Genomic DNA, 13,715 nt, shown 5'->3' with positions numbered 1-13,715 from the left:
TTAAAAACGAATTAAAATATATAAATAAAATATATTTATAAACAAGAGAGAACGCTATAGTCGAGTTCCCCGACTATCTGATACCCGTTACTCAGCTAGTGGAAGGGAGAAGGAGAGTCTTAAACACAGTTTTTGGCGGTTTGTAGGCAAGAATATATATACTTTATATGGTCGGAAACCCTTCCTTCTGCCTGTTACATACTTTTCAACGAATCTAGTATACCCTTTTACTCTATGAGTAACGGGTATAAAAATTCAAAATGGAATCATCAGTGGCTTGTGATTTGTGCAACCAATGCATCGAAATTAGTGAGTTTGTCTCTCATTACGCGAAGTGCTCAGAACCCAGTAAAGCCTGCGAGGCTTTAATGTTAAACTCTAACATTAGATGTGACTTATGCTCTAATCTAGTAAAAAATTGTGAATTTGATGATCACTACCAGCGCTGTAAAGGACCCCGAAATGCATTTAGCATTTTAATGGGTAGAGGAAAACTGGATGAAGAAGACCGCCCTATGACATCAGCTAAGTCTATAAAACGAATGAGGATGGAAGAGGATAAGGAAATATCTAACCCCCCAAAAAGAAAACAAATTGACTTAAGAAGGGAACTCTTATGTCCTACTCGGCATCCAGAGAACGTCAACGTATTTTGACCGATATACATAAAAATGCGTCGGCCAGAGAAGTTAAGAACAATGCGAATATCATATTGCTTACATCAGAGACGACATTTCCAGTAAAATCATATCGAATTGATAGTCCATTTAATAATATGATTGATTTAAAAGAGTTTTATCAGCAGTGTCAAAAAGATATAGTTGAAGTTATAAAGCATTGTATGATAGACTACAGAACCATTAAATTTAACCTAAGTGTATATGGTACATACATATATAAAGCAAACAGATGAAGGAGATACAGTGGAAACAATGAAGCACTTTAAAACTGCCTACAGTGGCCTTCGGCCATAGATTGCTTACTTACATTAAGCAGCGAATTTCAAGAATAAGACTCAGGCTGGGCTATTAAAAATTTTAACTATTTTAAAACTACTATAATAAAACTGGAAAACATTCCTGCCAGCGGATACATTAAAGCTCCTCAAAAAATAAGAGCCCGAAATGCGCTAATAAGCGTGCAGAATGCCGACGTATTTTGTTTCAAGTGGTGTATACTAGCATTTATAGCTAATCAAAACCATGAAAATAGGACTTTTACAACCCCCCAGCAAAGGAAATATTCGAGAGAAAGGATGACAAATCCTCAAAGCTATAACATTAATATTAATGATGAAACTATTGTGTATGGCGGAATGACCTTTGATTTTTCGGGAATTAAATTTCCAATCGAAAAAATAGAAGTTCGACATTTTGAGAAAAACAATGTCAACTTTAGCATAAATATTTATGAAATTGATGAAGCAGGTGAAAAAATTGTTGGTCCCACGATTAAAACAAAAGAAAGAAAACTTTAGCATAAATATTTATGAAATTGATGAAGCAGGTGAAAAAATTAAAACAAAAGAAAGAAAACGGAACCACATTAATATATATTGGTAATCGGTAATATTACCCAAAACATTATGCATTATGCGTATATAACAAGTCTTTATACATTATGCTCTTCACAATTTCCTAAAGGAAAATCGGGAGGATATTTTTGTGAGAACTGTCTTCAGTGTTATTATGTGAAAAGCACTACTCACAACAAACTGGAATGCGGAAAAGTGTCCTCATTTTATCCTGACCCTAATACGACAACACCGTTTAAAGGATATCACAAAAAATTATCTCCTCCAGTTGTAATTTATGCAGACATTGATCAGACATTTGATCAAATTTCTGGAGAATACGTAGGTCCTATCCATAGAAATTGTAAGCCTAAGTTTAGATTAAGTGACCCTTTCTTTCCTGTAGTGTTCCATAATTTATCTAAATATGATATTCATTTATTTATTACTGAATTAGAGGGGGACTTAAGTCCCATACCTTGCAATAAAGAGCTCTATATAGCACTTACGCAAACTATAAAAATCAATGCTACAAGCAGATACAATATAAGATACATAGATTCAGTTCGATTTTTAAATTCAAGTTTAGATAAACTATCAAGCTATATGGAGGATAAAGATTTTAAAATTCTAAGTACGAAATTTCAGGGAGAAAAATTTAAGCAAATGAGGAGGAAGGGGGTGTTTCCCTATGACTACTTAGATATTTTTGAAAAGTTTAATGATACCCAACTTCCAAGCATTGATAGTTTTTATAATTCTCTTAGTGAAGAAAATTGTAGTATAGATAACTTTAATTTCGCACAGAAAGTCTGGGAGACATTTAACTGTCGAACTATTAAAGACTATTTAAAACTATATTTAGAAAGCGATGTTTTAATTTTAGCAGATGTGTTTGAAAATTTTAGGAAAATTTGCAAAAAAATTTATAAGTTAGATCCCATTAATTATGTTACTGCGCCATCAATATCATGGGATGCTATGCTTAAGTTCACTAATGTAAATTTAGAACTAATAAGTGATGGTGATATGTAAAATTTTTTAAAAAGAGCAATTCGGGGAGGGTTGACTCTATGCACTCAGCGCATTTCTATAGCAAATAATAAATACTTAAAAAACTTCGATCCAAAAAAACCGAACAATTTTTTAAGTTATATTGATGCCAATAATTTATATGGGTGGGCTATGAGTCAATCCTTACCACTATCAGGGTTTCAGTTTTTGGATAAAGAAGAAGTTGATTCATTCGACTATAAAAATATAGCATGTGATGGTGGTATAGGGTATATGCTAGAAGTTGATCTGGAGTATCCTGCCGATAAGCATGATTTACATAATTATTTACCATTCTGTCCTGAAAATAAAATTCCACCCGGGGGCAAGCAAAGAAAGCTTATAGCTGATTTAACTAATAAAAGTGAATACATAATTCACTTAAAACAGCTTCAACTTTGTTTAGAGCATGGTCTTATTGTAGGAAAGGTATACCGAGTTTTGTCCTTTACGCAATCATGCTGGCTGAAGCCTTATATCGACCTAAACACACATCAGAAAAAAATTGGCTGAAAATGATTTTGAAAAAAAAAATTTTAAGCTAATAAATAATGCTGTTTACGGGAAAACAATGGAGAATGTAGCAAAGCGTCGTCAAGTAGCTTTAGTTAAACATTATCAATCGAAACAAAATTCTCCAGGTTTTAGACAGCGCATAGCTAGAAATGATTTTCATAGCGTAGAAATATTTGGTTAGCAGACTTAGCAGCAATTGAGTCAACACCTTCCAAAATGATGTATGATAAACCCATATATATAGGAGTAACGGTTTTAGAACTCTCAAAATGGCTAATGTATGAATTTTATTATGACTTCCTTTTAATTAAAAGTCCATCTACGAAAATAATATATATGGATACAGATTCATTTATACTATCTTCAGAAGAAGATTTTTATCAAACTATAAAAGACAACCCACAACGCTTTGATACTTCTAACTATAAGCAAGAAAACCAATTTAATATAATACAGGCTAATAATAAAGAACCAGGAAAAATGAAAGATGAACATGCCGGTAAGGTTATGACCTCTTTTGCAGGACTTAAGGCTAAGGCATACTCTTGTTTAGTTGATGGAGAAGGAAATGACCCCGAATGCATAAACAAAATTAAAGGTGTAAAAAAATCTGTTATTAAGAGGCTGAATCATGTAGATTATATTGAATGTATTATGTATAAAAACACATTTTATGGCTCACAGAGAGTAATTCGTAGTAGGTTTCACATTCTTTATACCGAAATTGTAAATAAAATTAGTCTTAACTATAAGGATGATAAGAGATATATTTCACCAGATAATTGTAACACTTTAGCCCACGGTCATTATAATATAGATAATATAATTAGCAGTAACTTTACTAATACTCAATAATAAACAATTATTGTATACCCTTGTAAATTACAAAACAATACAGAAATGTAAATAAACAAAAACCAAATTGAATCTGAAATTATTTTATTGTGTTTCATTATTTAAGCATATCATTTACAGATATCCATGAGTTGTGGCTGGAGTCGAAACCGCTCCAATTTACAAGCCTCGCAGGCTTTACTGGGTTCTGAGCACTTCGCGTAATGAGAGACAAACTCACTAATTTCGATGCATTGGTTGCACAAATCACAAGCCACTGATGATTCCATTTTGAATTTTTTATAAATATATTTTATTTATATATTTTAATTCGTTTTTAACATTTTTCACAGTAAATGGTTTGAGTCCACACAAACAATTAAAACGGTTAGACGTGATATCCCGAGCAAGTTCGACCGAAATTATATTATAAGAATGCAGTGCTGAGGTATTATAAGAACTGATCCTGAGCAATTTAAGGGGATCCATTTTTATACACGAGTATTAGAGAGTTTGACATCTACAGGGGGTGTCTACTCTTAGAATCCACCTGATTGGTTCTCGATTTAAGGAGCCTTCACAGACTGCAGACCGCACAGACTGCAATGGGGAAGTCAGAAAAGGAGGGCGAGCTATGGGTTTGGATGTAGGTAAATAGCCGCTTGACTTTCTCGATAATAGGTCCAAAGAGTCATAAATATTTGATTTTATTGGGTCTCCTAGCATAATGAAAATGGAGACAGATCACAGATAATCTGAAATACATATCTCTGTAGGGAATTATTTCGGATGACCGCAGTCAGGGATCATGAAATTATTGGTGACTACTAGTCATTGTTACTTTATAAATAACATTTTGCAAGGCATACATTTAAAACGTGGGTAGCCTAAAGCTGAAAGTCGCTATGACTTCAGATTGTTAAGGTTTTCTTCTCAACGGCTCAATAGCTTTTAGCTGAAAGTAGCTGGAATATACGGGAACGACGGTTTTTTAACGGTTTTATGATTATATGATTTTTGTATATATAACCAGTTTGTTTGATATTTCTAAATATTTCTCAACTAATAATCCAACCACCAGTTACCTTCCCAGAAAATTGGGGACACAGTAAGGTGCATAGCCTTGAAAAGAAATCTCACCCCCACCCTTGCGATCATCCTTATGACTGCTTGTGCGCGCAGGTACACCCCCTTCCAAGATTGCTTGTGCGCAAAGAAGTGCAATTGTAATTTTGAGAGTTTTTATGAAAAGTCGTATTTTTAATTTCAGAAAAGTGAAAAGCATACCATTGGAAAAATCCCTTTCCAATGACACCCGGGTAGTAGTGGGAATATACGGGAGCGAGCGTCTTCACAGCAGTCTCCCCGTTTGGCGCTGAGGAACACAAATGTAAAGTTATCTCTCAAACCTATTTAAAACAAGAGAGAACGCTATAGTCGAGTTCCCCGACTATCTGATACCCGTTACTCAGCTAGTGTAAGTGCGAAGGACAGTTTTTGGCGGTTTGTGGGCGTTAGAGTGGGCGTGGCCAAAAGTTTTTTGGCGAATAGATAGAAATTTACAAGACCAATATAAAAATGAAAAAATATCAAAACATTTTTCAAAAGTGTGGGCGTATCAGCTTTGGGCGGTTTGAGGGCGTTAGAGTGGGCGTGGCAAAAAGTTTTTCGGTAAATCGATAGAAAATTACAAGACTAATACAAAAATGAAAAAATTTCAAAACATTTTTCAAAAGTGTGGGCGTGGCAGTTTTTGGCGGTTTGTGGGCGTTAGAGTGGGCGTGGCAAAAAGTTTTTTGGTAAATAGAAAGAAAATTACAAGACTAATACAAAAATGAAAAAATTTCAAAACAATTTTCAAAAGTGTGGGCGTGGCAGTTTTTGGCGGTTTGTGGGCGTTAGAGTGGGCGTGGCAAAAATTTTTTTGGTAAATAGAAAGAAAATTACAAGACTAATACAAAAATGAAACAATTTCAAAACATTTTTCAAAAATGTGGGCGTCGCAGTTTTGGGCGGTTTGTGGGCGTTAGAGTGGGCGTGGCAACATGAATCGACAAACTTGCGCTGCGTCTATGTCCCTGGAGTCTGTATTGCTAATCTCAACTTTCTAGCTTTTGTAGTTCCTGAGATCTCGACGTTCATACGGACAGACAGACGGACAGACGGACGGACAGACGGACATGGCCAAATCGACTCCGCTACTGATCCTGATCAAGAATATATATACTTTATATGGTCGGAAACGCTTCCTTCTGCCTGTTACATACTTTTCAACGAATCTAGTATACCCTTTTACTCTACGAGTAACGGGTATAATTATAAGCAACTCTTCTATACATAAATATCTACTCGACGAAGTAAAATCAATACGTAAAATTACACTCAACCCCAAAAGGGATCTCTCTAGCTCATTTTTCATATTACACCGTTTACACACAAACCTTCTAACAGGATTTTCCTGAAACCTAATAAGTGTTCTAACAAGAATGTTCCAATAAGAATTACATGTATCCAACTAAATGCGTCTTGACTAATCATAGGTTCGTGTCTCCGCTAAGCACCGCCGCTCCCGTATATTCCCGCTACTTATTAAAACCCAACTAAAGAACAGAATAGCATAGGATACATTTTTTTATAAATATATATTTTACTCTTTATTTAAAAAACTTATAATTTTAGTTAAAACGTAAGGTAACACTAATTAAGATTTCATAAGTGGAGAACTTTGAAAACAATTCGAACATAGCGCGAATATAATGTAGAAGCGATTTTCACGAGTTCACGAAAAAAATATTTTTGTGACACACACGGCAGGTCACTTTTCGGCGTTTAAATCTTTCTTGTAACAGCAGCAGCTCGTTGTAAGCGCTTTCACCGATGAATGCCGCAGCTACAAAGAGTAAAACAAAGAAAAAGAAAACTTAAAACATCTAAACATTCGGTGTAGAGTACAAAAATGCAAACGACCCGCCTTGCGTACGATTTTTAGAACCGACCTAGTCGAATGTTTTGCGCGAACTAAAGGAAAGAAAGATCCGCTACTAATCAGTATCTATCTTTTCCTTCTGTTTTCGTTCAGACCGAAGCAGATAAGCAGCATTAGCTGCAGCTCTTATCGCGCCGGATAGCGCATCCGAATTGGATCAGCTATGGCGATTGTTTACAATTCGTAAGGCGCATTCAAATTGCTTTCAAGCTGAAATGCCGTTAGATTTGGATTTGCAAATGCAATAGGAACACCGGGAAAAATCTACGAACTTCAAAAAAGCAAGTTAATTGTTTCATTGATTGTATGTATGTTATTTTTTTTGTCCAGCCAAAATTAATATTCATTTAATGTTAGTTTTAAGGGAATTAATTATAATGCATTCTGAATAGATTTATTTTAGTTGATGTAATTGCGGTAAAATGGATAAAGCAGCCCACCAACGTTGTTCGTTAAACACTACAGAAAATAATGATACGAAGATATAGTTATTGTTCCTTGTCAACTTGATGACTATAGATTTCAATAAGAGGAAATTGTTCAATTAGCCTATAAAGATTGGGGCTTTCATTTAGTTTTAGTAGCAAAACGGTAGAACACGAAATTCAGAATGATTCATATAACTGTGTCATATTTGTATTACAATTCGCCAAATGCTATATGGAGAATTTGACTATGCAGAATTGGGGGCCAAGTTATTTGTTTCGAAAACAAATTTTTGAAACTTTAATGAACAAATTCTTTGCGCCGAATGCGGCCGAAACATTTGCAATATATGCATTGACTTCTATAAAGGCCAACCTGCATTTCATAACTGTTTTATTTGCAAAGCAATAGGAAATAGGATGTAGCCCAAATATCTGAATACATTAGCAAAAACGTCGACACAGTCCATATAATTCTTAGTGAATCTGAATTTGGTCGTTTGCCGCCTTTAACTTCGTTGAGACACGTCTTCCTGCCTATGTGATGATGTCCCAATCTACATTTGATATGGTTAAGACACGTTTCTAGGGTTAGGTGACATATTGGCTTTTCTTTCTCACTACTTGCTCATCCTCTCCAGAGTACTGGGATCGGAGAACATAACTAAGTTAATTGATTATATTTTCACATTAGGAATTAGCACCCCAGTTGGAACAGTTGGAGGATGGTGCCTACTTCTGTTTGGAGGCCAACATGGCATTTGAACGACCAAGTACGTGGCAGGTGAAAATTAAAATTAAATTTTAAAAAAGGAAAAATTTTATCAATATGTAAATATGTTGTTATCTAAATCGCTAGAAAACAGTATTGACAACCAAACTTCATTTAAGAATGTTGTAAAATGTCAATTTAAATTGAAGCAAGAGTGAACGATATAGTCGAGTTCCTCGACTGTCAGATCCCTTACTAAGCTCAAGCGACCGAGAAAGGTAAACATTCTTTCAACATTCCAACAAAAGAGTTTTCAATCAAAAATCACACAGACACTAATTTCGCGCCGAAATTTAAGCAAAGTGTAGCCCTGGGATTCCCACGCAGTTGGCCACACTAAGCATACCAATTGATCCGTGCAGCCCTGGAATATCGATAACACGTTATCGGCCACACTAAACATACCAGCTGACCAAGGCAACTGGACGTTCTCGACAGCGCGTCGGAAGGTGCCCACAATCCAATAGTACGACCTGGGCACACTAGCTGTGGGCTATATAATCAGCGCAAAAATCCAAGCTAAGCTTAGTCACGTTTGTACGGCAATCGAGGAACATCAGAAGTAGCAGCTGTGAAGATATGTAATCGTATCGATGATATATCAAATTTACAAAAATTTAGAAAGAGGTAAAGGACAATAGATATCGCCACTACAATCTGCATGTCTAATCTAATCTCTTTATCTTTAATAGTTTCCGAAATCTCGACGTTCATGCGGACATGGCGAGATCGACTTGGCTATTGCTCCTGATTATGAATAAACAAAATAATTGATTTTTAAAAAATTGCTTTACGTTCAAGGAAGCCAGAGTTCGCAGATTTTTCTTCCGAAAGTAATGATGAATATAATAAATCATTTTAAATTACAAATTAAACGTTAATCGACAGAAAGGAACAAATTAGTTCCACCGTATGTTTGAATTTGATGTCGCAAGGCACAACACGAATCGAAGGAAGCGTTTCCGAACCTTTTACTTTTTAGAAGTATACTGTAAATACGATCCCTTGATTCAAATTCATGAATACCTTACAAACTTAAAATGTGTTTACAAAACATTCAAAAACAGAATAAATTTTTAAATGTGATCACTTCGGACCAGCTTTCAAAAATTATTTCAAAGTGTCTGGCTTAAATTATTGGAAACGCCGATGCACAGATCAGCCCGGTACTCATTATTTTTGTTTTTATTTCGAAAGTTGCAGATCGGCAGAATTTTTCTACATCCCGAGAATAAGAAATTCGACATTTATAAAATAAATATTATAGTAGGAAAGAACTTCTGGGATATTTTTCTAATAGTTTTCATTGTAAACAAGAATCACAAGAAATCTCTTAATAATTTCATCAAACATTTTAAGAGAAATGACTTTTATTTAATAATAAATGAATACTTGAAATGTTAATGTTAAATAGACAAAATTTAAAAAATTAAAAGCAAGATATTTCAGAAAAAATTTGTTGTTTAACTTATAATATTTTAACATAATATTGAAGGCCTCGTCTTTTAGAATCGAAAGCCTATGACACTGGCACGTATCTGGTCCTTCCGAAGCGTCATCATCACTCCAGGGACAAAGCTTGTAGTGGAATCCATATTTAGAATGGATCAGTTCTTTATCCTCCCAATCCTCGGGAGTGCTCTTCAAATATATAAGCTGCGTTACGTGTTCCTCAAAAATCATGTCTTCGAACTGCATCAAGAAGAGGACATTTTCTTTCGAGTCCATTTTAGGTTGATAGTTTTACTCTTTAAGGTGATCAGGATGAACTGATCAAAGATATGATCATCATCAGGAAACTCATAGATTATAGGATCTGTGTGCAGTGTATCCAAATCGAATTGCTGTGCATATTGCATTTCTTGGTCGTCTCCAGTGCCTCGTATAAGATCATTTATAACGTCCTGCGTTGCCGCTCCAAAAGGAAAATCGCTCCACTCAAGAGACGCAAATTCACTTCCAATTTTTTTAGTGGGGGTAGATGATATAGAAGGGTCAAATACTCCTCTTAAGAATCGATCTACCGAATCCTCTAAGTCGGTAGCTTCCACATTATCTTGCTCCGAGCCTTCAATTACTACGACATCAGAGTCTTGGGTTAATGGAACATTTATTTTATTTACTGAGTCGACAAACTCTACAATAAGACCCATTGGTGTGCAGTGCCGAGGTATTATAAGATGATCCATTTTTATACAGCCATTTTTTCCGTCTTTTGTCTGTGTATTATTCGTTTGTTTGCATTATATGATGAGTGTTGTGAGATGTGGAAAACTCCGCCTTGGGGCAAGTGCAGGGAGCCAAAATATAGAAATTGAGATACTTTTGCTGCGGCTGGCAGCTGATAGCTTGGCGTTTATTATTCTTTACTGTATAATGTTGCGAATTTGGTATGGGTTTTGTTATGGCTGAAATGGTCCTCGTAAAATTTGAGATTAAAACTGAATTAGGTGGTTTAGAGCTGGTATAACGTTCGCAAGGATCCCAAAGAAGGTTTAGTGTTATAGAGTCAGAGCGTCTGCTCAGTTAGATTTACTTTATTCGAATGTTTCTTATGCGCTCAACTTGGCCTGAGCTGACCCGTATATATACTAATTATTAATATATACATATCGTTCCATATACATGTACATATACATATGTATGCAATCATTGTTGTTTTGTTAATAGACAGTGTTGGGACAGGTACGCTATATTTTTACCTAGGTAAGGTACAAGGTTTTTACAAAAATAAGTACCTAGGTAAGGTAAAAGGTTTTCAAATTTTTCTGTACCTAGGTAAAGGTAAAAACAAGTTTACGAATTTTTAAATTTTTTATTCGGTACTTTTTAAAAATAAAATAACAGTTCATATTTAAACTTACAAAAACTTTTATAGTATGATTAACTTAATTAATGGTTTTGGTTTAAATTTTTTATTAGGTACTTTTTAAAAATAAATTAACAGTTCATATTTAAACTTACAAAAACTTTTATAGTATGATTAACTTACTTAATTAATGGTTTTTTAAGCATAACTAAGGTTTCGAATACGCATTTCAGCGATAATATAGTCGCATAGTGTTGTTTAGCTACAAAAAAAGGTTATTAAAATATATATGAATTATTATAAAATATAATTTTTTTTCTTTACCTGGCTTGAACTTTGGAAACAGAAGAAATTTGGCTTAGGCTCTGATAATTTATTCTCTTCCTTTTTTGCCACTTTTGATTTCATGGCCTCATATGACGCGTAGCTGTTTGGATGCACCCTCTACAAAAAAAAGTATTAATAGAATAAAATATTTTTAAAACATCATAACATTTAATTTTTTGACGGAATTTTGGCCAAATATTGTATGTGCGTATGTAAAAATGAATGGCTACATCAATATATATTATCAATATTTTGGCGCCAATTATTGTATGTGCGTATGTAAAAATGAATGACTACATCAATATATATCATCCATTTCCAATATATATTGATGTAACCATTCATCTTTACAAACGCAAAAAATTCCGTCACAAAAGCACACATACATATGTAAGTATGAAATAAAATGTGATTTGATTTAATATAAGAAAACGTCGACACATCAAAGCACAATTTTTATATTTTCTAAATTAAATGCGCTTTTATTTACAAAATCATTTTTTCCATGTGCGTATGTACATATGTATAAATACACATTTCGTGCATAAAATATTTTCCGAGAAAATACCCTTTTAACAAATTACAAATTTTGATTTTGTCAATAAAATGTTCTTTAATTTAAAAAGTATAAACGAACTTTTATATCCCGAAGAACAGAACTTATACTTATTTTCATTTACTTTACTTCACTTTTAACTTGCACAGAAATACACACATATGAACATATGTACATATAATATAATTATATTGTACTTGCCTTAAGATGTTTGTGTAAATTTCCAGTTGCATTTTCGTCGAATTTAATAGTTTTATTTACACACAATACACATTTGCCATCTGGCTTAAAAAATTGGCCATTTAAAATAACAGGTAGTTTCTTTTTAATGGAGCTTTCTTTTTCGGACATTTTTCGTCTCTTGTATGTTCTGGGTTCTTTCACAAATTGTTAAGGTAGGATCAAATATGAGTTTAATTCAAGCTAATAATAGCCGAACAGCATTTGCGTGGAAAATGGTGCAATTAGAATCGAAATATAAATAACTTCCTGGTGGAATCAGCTTATTTTTATTATTGTAGAGTTCGATTATTTTATTCAAAGGAAAATAATCAAAAAGTCTATTTAGTAATAAATAATGCAAACACAAATATTTCAGTACCTTTTTACCTAGCTTACCTAATTCTCTAGGTATACAAAAATGTGTACCTAGGTAAGGTAAAAGGTAGCATAATATTTGTATACCTAGGTAAGGTAAAAGATACCACAAAATTGTACCTAGGTACAAGTATCTAGGTACTCCCCAACACTGTTAATAGATCCGATGATTTGACGCACTGGGTACTTTATTTAGAGCTTCCTAAATAAAAGCCCCAATATTTGCGTGGCATTGTATTGTCTGGTGTTTTTCATCAAAAAAACTTCTCAGGACCAGACCCTTTTTGCAGTACAGACTGGAAGTAAATCCCTTGGCGGCACACTTTTGTTACCAAATCTACTGGTAAGTTGTCAGCGTAGAAATTATCCAGTTGGTTTTTGTAATAAAAATTGTCGACGCAGTCAACCACCACTATGCAATATTTCATCCCGTTTCCTTCGAAGTGGTCGATTGTATAATAATTCCACGTTAGGGAATTTTTTAGATATTTTCCTCTTTGCTTTTCTTTAGGCTGTTTCAGTAATTCCATATCCTTGTTTGTATCATCATTTACATTGTCTGCTTCGACATTTTCCTCCGTGGGCGTTATCGTTTTATTCTTTACCTTTTAGTTTTCTCCTTGTAAAAGGTATTCCACTTCGCTTTCTTCAAGGACTTTTTCCTTGGTTTCCTCACGGCACAATTGTTTAGGTGTTTTTCTTTTATAAAGCTGGGAATATTAACGGTCTTTCGTTCCAGCTGGCAAACAGCTTTGATGCAGCTCGCACTGGTCGGTGGAAGATACTCATATCCGTGTTTTTAAAATCCTTAAAATAGGCTTCCACAAGTGCCGAAGAGCCTACATCATTTTTCGAGCAGAACTTTTCCTTCATCACGTTTGTCCATATCACAAAATATTTGCACAACTTTATTAATGTTGACAGAAAATAAGGATTTGGCCGACAGCGGAAAGAATTGCCTTTTAACGCTTCTTCTGGGGCACCGTTTTTTATATTAAGGATAAACTCCGAAAAGTCCTTGTCCACTTCCTCCTGTTCCTCTGGTATGTCATTTTCTTCATGTTTCTCAGTATTATTCTGGACAGCAAATGTATCTATTCTTATGAGCAGATTCTTTTCGTTCCTGTAACTCGAAAGAAAAACTCCTTTTTCGTCTTCTCCTGAGGATTTACTTAGTGCGACAATCAGCACTGATTTTATTGTTTCCGCAAAACTGTCCTTTGTCTCACACCTTGTTGCTAGACCAATGAATCTCATATAAAAATTCTTTAGGTTTGACCACTTTCCTTTAAAAACGTTCTGCGGCATATCATTTTAATGAGGTGGG

The 13,715-nt window shown here is 34.4% G+C and overlaps 1 protein-coding gene across 1 annotated transcript; it reads right to left on the bottom strand.

Annotated features, from left to right (window-relative positions):
- Positions 1–10,900: 10,900 nt before the first annotated feature.
- LOC26536057 lies at positions 10,901–12,195 on the bottom strand. The gene is made up of 3 exons (XM_043207113.1): positions 11,993–12,195; positions 11,233–11,352; positions 10,901–11,170 (listed from the first exon to the last, which is right to left on the bottom strand). The coding sequence occupies exons 1-3, from the start codon at positions 12,140–12,142 to the stop codon at positions 11,138–11,140; spliced, it is 303 nt and encodes a 100-aa protein (XP_043063048.1). The 5' UTR covers positions 12,143–12,195; the 3' UTR covers positions 10,901–11,137.
- Between the last annotated feature and the right edge of the window lie 1,520 nt (positions 12,196–13,715).

This window comes from Drosophila yakuba, chromosome X (assembly GCF_016746365.2).
Source record: "Drosophila yakuba strain Tai18E2 chromosome X, Prin_Dyak_Tai18E2_2.1, whole genome shotgun sequence".
Taxonomy (NCBI): domain Eukaryota; kingdom Metazoa; phylum Arthropoda; class Insecta; order Diptera; family Drosophilidae; genus Drosophila; species Drosophila yakuba.
Note: the sequence above shows the minus strand (reverse complement) of the source record. Positions and strands in the feature narration are given on the sequence as shown.